We start from the raw sequence: 8,706 nt of genomic DNA on the forward strand, positions 1-8,706 counted from the left end.
TCCTCTTCTTCCTCCTCCTCCCTATCTCACAAGAGCAATCCCTCCTCCTTCTCCCTTTTTTCTTCCTCCACCTTTCCTCCTCACTCTTCCCCGTAGCTCCTACTCCATCTTCCTACTAATCCTCTGTCATTTAACCCCCGCCCCCCTCTCTTTCTTCCTTTCATCTCCCTCCCTCTCTAGGCCATCCTTTCTCTTCCGTCCCTGTCTTATCACAGTCACTCAGTCCTTGGCTGCTGGCTGCCTCCCTCTCTTTCTCTCTCCCTCTCCCTCTTTCTCTCTCCCTCTCCCTCCCTCTCTCTTCCTCTCTCCATTTGCCTCGACCTTAGCCGCCCAGGATTGAGAGAGAATATGTAATTTTATCTGAGAAAAGCTGACAGCATTGTGTGTGTGTGTGTGTGTGTGTGTGAATGTTTTGCAGGTTCTGGAATTGCTCTATGGTATTAACCCTCTCTTGACTTTTCCTTCAGAGAGCATATTAAAGGGATGTGACACTCTTCTCGCTGTCATAATGAACAGATTTCTTTAAGTGGCCATTTTCATGCCTTGCTGAGTGTTTCTATTGCAACTCGTGGTGTCCCTCGCCTGTTTTAAATAAATGTATGCCTGTGCGTGTGTGCTTGCCAGCTGAATTTGTGTGTAAAGTTTGTTTGAAAGGAGGTTTTAATTACCCTCCCCGTGGGTTTAACACCTGTCAAACCCGACTTTCATCAGTTTGTTTGTCTGCTTTCTCTCTCCTCACTTTTTTCTCCCCCTTCACCAGTTTTTTTTTTTCCTTCAATAAACAGGGAATCGTATCATCACGTTTCATGGCACTGAGAGTCAATTCGGGTCATTCGTGGGTGAAACAGTTTATATTCACGTCTTTCACAGTTTTCAGTAACTCGGAGCTTCGTTTTGTAGAGTGTCTAATTCATAAAAGGAAGAAAAAAAAAAATTCAATGGTTAAAACTTCCCTTTGAATCCTCAATACTTAGGTGGGAGTTTCCACTGAAGCTTCTAATCCCTAGTCCTCAGAAATAATTAAACATCACTGCAGCGAGGAGCCCGTGGGATCGTACAAAATCTCAAGTCTCCCTCAGCCCACCTTTTTCTTAATTCTTTCCTGCTCCTCTATTTTTCAGCTCACTTTGCTTTTTTCTTTGTTTCCAACTTTCTCTCCCACTCCTCTTTCTGATGCTCCGCTTCCTCTCTGTTCCTTCATCCCACCTATGACTTCACCCTCATTTAAACCTGGCCTTAACATGCACCCCTTTTTTTTAGAGTGAGCAAAGTTACATAAAATCAAGCATGATATAATGATGGTCTACAGAAGTTATGCATCTTTGTGGGCAACTGGAAGTACGCTTTAAAGTTCCGGTGAACCGGCAGCAAATGTGATGCAATATTGTGCTGTAGAGGCCTGTTGGCATCCACCCACACCTCCCTTACTGTTAGCTCATCAGACTAACTGTGGTAGATCAGGAGGAGGATGACAAAGCAGATTGAATAATAATCATCTACGCTCTCTTTTCACCCTGAATCAAATTTTTTTTAGATACATTCAGGTCAAATGCAGATGAGACGTCAAAATATTTCAGTGTTAAGAAAATAATGAAATAGAAAAAAGAGGAATTTTTAAACATATTCAAAATATTAACACGTGGATTGAACAAGAAAGAGGAGCTTTACTGTCAGATAAAGGACAGAGAAATCCTATTTCATATTGGGTGTATTTTAATGTCAGGTCTAAGTGTATTTCAGCTGAGTCACCTCTACATGCACAACACAGACGTGACACTGAAGCTGATGCTAACTGCAGCCTTTGACTCCTCCCTCACAGCTGGTGGCGAGATCAGCTCCGCGTCTGTCAAGGGCCTCCACAGTCCAGAGGTGCAGGCTCGCCTGGAGAGCGGGCCCTGTGCCGCCGCTCACTCCCCGCTGGCCGAGCGCAACGGCTTCTTACAGCTGCGTCTCCACGGATACCAGGCAAGCTTCTTGATGTCCACGATGCGTAACCTGGCCCACTTCATGGAGGACGACTCTGCGCCGCAGGTGCTTCCGATGGAGATCAGCATCAGAGACACACACATCAACTTAAAGGTGAGAATTCCTTATGTTATTTTTTATATATATATATATATATATAATACTTCCTTTCTTTTATTCAGAGTTAAGAAGTTTTTGTTTCACCCTGAGGTTATTGTTGCAGAACTACTGTTTACCTGCAGGATTTCAGCACGATATTTGTCCTACTTTTTCCAATCATGTTGCGGTAATAGACCCCATAACTCACTGCTGTACAGCACAGTAGCTTCTATAACCAAGTCAAATATTTTGAGCCATGGCCTAATTGGAATTTGGATTTGAACTGAATGTTTAATGACATAGAAAGGCCTCTTTGCCTTCTCTCATGGGTTCCTTCATGGGTGAGTAGATTTCCTTTGGAACTCATGTGGAAACCTGAAAATGGATAATCCCCCCTTCACTCACTCTCACACACACACACACACACACACACGCTCACACACCTCAAAACTACCACGCTCAACATGTGCTGTCTCTGCTGCAGGACGACGGTCCCCGGGACAATCCCTCCGAGCCCTCGCCAATCACCCTGCATGTGGACAGTCTCATCATACACAGAAGAGACGACGGCTCCATCTCTATAGGAGGTGACAAACACACTACACATTTTCATCTGCCAGATATTTCTACTCTAGTAAAAACTAAATGGGAGGATCATTGATATTCTGATGAGGACACTGTAATTCATTACTCAGAGAAGAGATTACACAAAGTATAGCCTTTTTGCAGACAACACATTACTCCACAGCTTTTATGTGCCAAGTTAAATGTACACAATTTTATTTCTGCAGCTAGGGGGGGTCTCTCATGAAAACGATAACAAAAGACGGAGATTGCTGACTTTGTAAAGTAGCGTGGGATCATGGGAGTTGCTGTCTTCACCACCATTAACGTCATTGCAGTCAGCTTCCCCAGGTTAGGATTCCTTCAGGGTTCATAGTTCAGGAGGTTGTGCTAATCGGGAAGCTGAACTATCCGCAGTAGTCTCCTACTCTCGAAGGCAAATGAAGCCGGTAAAAACAGCGAAGTGTTTCTCTGACCGGCTGACAAAGGAAGTCCTGGGAGAGGCTGGCAGGCGATTTGCTGCTAACGTTAGCTCAGCTTGTTTCTCTGATAAGATCCAGACGTCCGATGAATAAAACTCTTCATCTGGCTAAATATATATAGTTGAAAACTAAGATCTTATCATAAAATTGTGGCTTAAAACTGAACTGAACTGTCATATACATATGTTTAAATAAAAAATCTAAAAAGAAAATATATGTGCCCATGTATATGTATATACTGTAAGTCAACACGTTCAAATAAAAAATATTTGAAGTCTGCCAGATATTTCCACCTCCACTTCAGCTCTGATTCACTGCAGTTATGTAACACGTCCTATTAAATGTCCTAATAAGTCCACGCTCGGTTCATCCACACCTTCAAATTCCCTGCTGTTGTCTCTGTTTCTCCTCACAGTGGACACGGCAGCGGAGACCAAACCCGGGAAAGAGGGCGCGTTGATTGACAGCACTCTGAGCCGGGTCCCTGAGGTCGTGGGCGTCTGCAGTGTACCGAAGTCTACACAGACCCAAGCCCCGCCCACCAGCCCTCCTCCATCCACCAGAGAAAAGGTGAGACGCACATGAAAGGATACTGTGTGTGGGGGTTTATGTTTATAGAAGTATACAGGCACAAACAAACACCTGCAGACAATCTTTAAAGTGAAGATTTCAGTGAATTGCATATTTTCTCTGTCTCTTTAGTTTTCCTCCCACAAACACAAACTACTGAACAAGAAAGGCTTTTTTTTTTTTTTTTACTGATCATTCTGGATGGAGTGCCAAATTTGGGTTTTCAAGCTATTCCAGTTTCCTGCTTGGCTTCTGTTTCTTCTACAGTGGGAGTGATATTCATCAATTTATGAAGAAAAAAAGAGTTATATTTTTAGATTTTCAGTGAATAGTTACATAATGATGTTTAAAAACCAACAAGTACTCCCATATAAACAACAAAACAGGTTGTTTGTCATTTAATTTCTTTTCTGCCACCTTTATAATTAAGGATTAGTAAGGTTTAGGCAACTAAAACTACTTGGCTAAAGCTGCAAACTTCCCCTCTGCTCAAAAAGAAGTTTCTCTTCTTGTTCTTACAGTTTGATCTTCACTGTGCAGAGTGATATTTGAGTAGAGTCTGACACTAGAAGGATGTTTTCACATTCATCTGCTGAAAGTGGAAAGTTTCTCTGTGCTCATTGAAAGTCAGATTTTTAAGGGGCAGGGCCTATGATTTGTGTCATCACAAATAGTCTTGAAGTCAATCCTGGTCCAGTATGAAGTGTGGTGTAGAAACTTGAACCCACAAACACTGAGAATGGACTTTACTGTGTTGGAAACATCTTGTGTCCAGCAGGAAAACTTTGCATATTCATAGATTGTGGAAGTTTTAATGAGGTAGAAGGAGTAGATAGAAGCAGATTATTTGTATACATGTCTTTTTTCATGTCCGGAGGAACATGAGAACTCGAATGTTTACTGTCAGAAAGAAATGGGATGCCAACGTGATCTTTTTATGCTAAACTTTTCACCCTGATTTCTTCCCTCAGAGGTTTTAAAGAAGTTTAACAACAACATGCTGTGTTTGAACAAACTACCACTGCTTTTTAAGAGGGTTTTGAGAGCTGAGCAGACTGTTGAAGGCTGCAAGATGAGGCTGAAAGCTCCAAAAAGTCAACCTTGTGCCTTCATCAAACACACACACACTGACACACGCCTCCCTGTGGCCCTTCTTTGTTGTTTGCTTACAGATGCTGGTGGAGGAAAACGAATGTTTGAAAGTGGAGCTGTCTCGAGCCAAGATGGCGCTGGCCGAGGCTCAGATGGAGAAGGACTCGCTGCTGCACCGCATGAAGAACCTCAAAGTCAACACCAGCTAGACCCGGCTCTCTCTCTCTCTTTCTCTTCACACCAAGCCAGTCAAGTCATTCAGCCCCCCCACTGGTCTGCAGTTATAAGGCCTGAGGGGTCGAGGGTCCGCAACTTAATTAAAGGCAACATCAACAAGTGAAGGAAAAAAAAGGGGGAGGCATTTCTCGACTAAAACTGCTCCCTTTACACGCTTATTTGTTGAGTGAGCCACCACGTGACTATAGACTTCAAAATAATTCCTTCATAAAGCAATGCAGAGTCTGTGGAGACTCAAAAATACATGTTTTTACACGCTTGTCGTCTGTTTTATGTTCTCCACTTTGGACTGTGGAGGCTCGATTATATTCGGAGAGAGTTGAAAAGGGAGAAGTGACATTTAGTGGGTGTGTGTGTGTGTGTGTTTGTTTGTGTGTTTGTGTGTGTGTGTGAAAGAAAGAGGATCTATATACATGGTTGTGCCTACAGGACAGCCTTCCTACACTATTCCTGTTGTGTAAGTTGAAACAAAAAATAAAGAAATCACAGCTAATCTTAGACGAGCTTCATTCGACCCTGTAGGTATAAAGGAAAACTGAATGTCTGTATCTTCAGAGGAATGTCTAAAAAAAAAAGACTTATTTTGCACTGCACTGAAATCAAACTTTAGTGCTTTCATATTCGGGGCGAGGACGAGACAAATCATTCTCTCACTCGTCCTCGGGAGTGTGTACAGTGTATATTGTATAAGAATGTGAGCACATGACTATTTTCTTCAGAACATTGAATATGCAGTGTTTCAGTTGAATGTGTGTGTTTGTCTCAGCCAGAACAAGCATTTCATTACAAGTAGAGGATAAATTTATATCTGTCAGTTCCACGGCTTTGTCAGCAAAATGCCCCACAGTAATGTCTGTACCCCCCAACCACTGCCCACCCCCGCATCCCCTTCCCTCCTATTTTTCTATGTGTAAATAGCTACTTAACATGTGCAGCACTTTTGAAACTGAGGCACTGTAAATTTAACAATTAGAACTGTGAGCGAACAAGCCGACGAGCGGAGAGAGGGTGGATTTAGAAAAGTATCTCATCTCTTCTGAAAAAGAGGAGTAGGAAAATAAAGGCACATTAAAGCTGCCTGACTACATATATATGTGTGTGTGCGTGTTTGTGTGTGTGTCTTTAAGTAAATTTCTAATCTGCCATGTGTAATTTTTTTCATGGACACGCGTTGAACGTCTCTGCTGCTGATCCATGCTTTCATGCCTGTGTGACGACTTCAGGGTGAAAACCCACTCCTGAGTAGATGTTTAAAAACGACTAAAATATGACTGACTTTTCTAACAGCACATGCTTTGGCACAGCACAAAAAAGACTATAAAAGGACAGTTTGAGGTCTCAAAAGGTTGCTCTCACACTTCACAGTGGATTCAAGTACATCCATCAGTCTACATATGCAACTGTCATAATAACCTGTACTTTTCCAGTTCATTTCAGTTCTTAAAATTCAAAAAAATGTCATGGTGAAACACATGTAGTTCTCTGCACAAATGTGGTGTCAAGACTTGAAATGTCAGAGGTAGGATTTTAACACGATTGTATGTTTTCTTCTTCATCTGTTTTTCCTCCATTCATCACAGCCCTCCTCCTCCTCCTCTCCTTCCTCCTCCTTTCCTTCCTCCTCCTCCCGTTTCTGGGAAACTCTGAAACCCTGTGGAGGAAGAAAAGACACAAAAAGTAATAAGTTGTATTTTGTCTGTCAAAGCTGCTGAAATACTGATGAAAATAAAAGGGTATCCAATTTAGGTTTCACCTTTTTGTGTGTTTTTGGTGCGGGTTTATTTGCAAACATGTTAACTTCTTTCAAATATATCCCCGCTCCTACATTTTACAACTTTCAACAGTTAGTGTTCCTACACATCCTGGAAAACCTGAATATTTAGAGACTTGTTTTCCAGTCATTAAAACACCTGGATATGTATTAAAATGACCAAATATTCTGGAAATTATTGATGTTGTCCTGGAAAATGTTAATTGTATTTTATAAAGGTTTTATAGACAAACATGTTTATATTTCTCAGTAAGTTATGAAAAAAAGCACTATTTAAGCAGCAATACTGACACTAGTATAGAAAAATGGTACCCAGCATAACCAGTATTTATCAGAACTGGGTTGAGGTTGCTATAAATTGCCATTTTGGAGTGATTTTAAACACTCTAAAGACGCCATGTAACTCGTAAATGAAGGGCTTTTACCAGTGTGAACTAAAAGCATTGCAGCAAATGTTGACACACTTGAGGACATTTATCAGATTTCATCCTCAGTATAACCCATGACGTCGTGCAGCTCCCTTCAGAGCCACAACAAGCTTATAGCACATATGATATAGTGTTCCTCCAGACCTGTCAACTGACTTTAATGTGAAAAATCAGCAGAATTCCCCTAAAATATCGTTTCATGGTCACAGGAGTGCACGTTACCACAATACAAGGCGTAGCAAATAATAAACGCTTAAGGAGACGTAGTCAACAATAAACAGGGACTCAGAAATGGTCCCGAGTGGAGGTCCCACATGACAAGAGTTTGAGTAAACGCAGATATTCATATGATGTTCAAGTGGAAAAACATCATCTGGTCCCCAGAAGGATATATATAGTGCTGTAAGAAGAGGAAAAACACATTTATATCCACTGAAAAGTAATTATAAAAGATGTACAAGCGTTTTTAATTAATTGCTGTTTAATTCATATATGTTTTTTCTTGGTTAAAATCTGTAGAAATGTTCTGACAGATGTAAAAGCTCCTACATCATCGTTTTTTTGGTATCTTGTTTAAAAAACTTGTAGCACGAGTTCATTTTATGCAGCATTTATTTGAAATTAATTAGAAAAATGGTGTTAAAGTTTTGTTTCTGTGACAAGTGGAGGAAGGACCCAGACAAACTGTGTAAAGGCAGCCTCAAATGAGCTGCACTCAACTGCTGCAGGAAAGTGTGTTTGGACTTTGTGCACATAAATGGTCATGACATTTTACGGCTGGAGTAGTGTAGTGAGTCATAGAAGGGCATTAAGTGTGCGAGTGTGTGTGTGTGTGTCTGTGCCTGTGAGTGTGTGTGTGAGGGAGAAAAATCTTTTTCTTTTGCTCTGCTGCTTTTGACATGACAGCCTGTTTACATACTGTAGCTTAATGTTTCTGTGATGATGGCAGGTCCTTTTAATGTAAACAAAGCCATGTACACATACAGTGTGTGTGTGTGTGTGTGTGCGAGATAGTGGAGGAATGGGAGCCTGCACCATTACATGTACAGCTGGATTGTGGGAAATATGATGTACGAGAAAAAGCAGCTAAATAGAATTCAGCCATTGTAAATGTTATTATCTACACCTGAGCTTTGACTATTGTGTCTATTAAGTCAGAGTCTGTCCACATCAGGAGGAGATCTCAACTCTTTTTATTAGATCATTTGAGCAGTGAGAACCAGACGGAGGGTGTGTAAGTGACATTTTGGGTGGAAATGAGTTAAATAAAAAACTCTTGATGAGCTCCGTCTACCGGCTAAAAGGGCACATGTGAATTCTAAAGCAGTCCGGAGTTAATAATCAAAAAGACCTGATACTGAACATTCAAAATATTATGAATATATATCATATAAAAAGGCAAAATATAGTTTTGTCTCACCTGTAAAGTTGGTCAAATGTCACACAGGTGTTACAGTATATACAATGTGTGTCTGATGTGTTAAATATGCAATAAAAA

General features: G+C 41.1%; 1 protein-coding gene across 1 annotated transcript in view; it reads left to right on the plus strand.

Annotated features, from left to right (window-relative positions):
* Positions 1 to 6,761, plus strand: part of uhrf1bp1l (UHRF1 binding protein 1-like) — a gene marked incomplete in the record, with an annotated part of 36,493 nt that extends 29,732 nt beyond the window's left edge. The window contains 4 exon segments of the mRNA XM_035673940.1: positions 1,820 to 2,079; positions 2,549 to 2,651; positions 3,526 to 3,680; positions 4,853 to 6,761. Of these exon segments, the coding sequence (XP_035529833.1) occupies positions 1,820 to 2,079; positions 2,549 to 2,651; positions 3,526 to 3,680; positions 4,853 to 4,981 (647 nt within the window).
* Positions 6,762 to 8,706: the final 1,945 nt, after the last annotated feature.

Source organism: Morone saxatilis, unplaced genomic scaffold, assembly GCF_004916995.1.
Source record: "Morone saxatilis isolate NCDOM2014 unplaced genomic scaffold, NCSU_SB_2.0 Contig10, whole genome shotgun sequence".
In the NCBI taxonomy this organism is placed as follows: Eukaryota; Metazoa; Chordata; class Actinopteri; family Moronidae; genus Morone; species Morone saxatilis.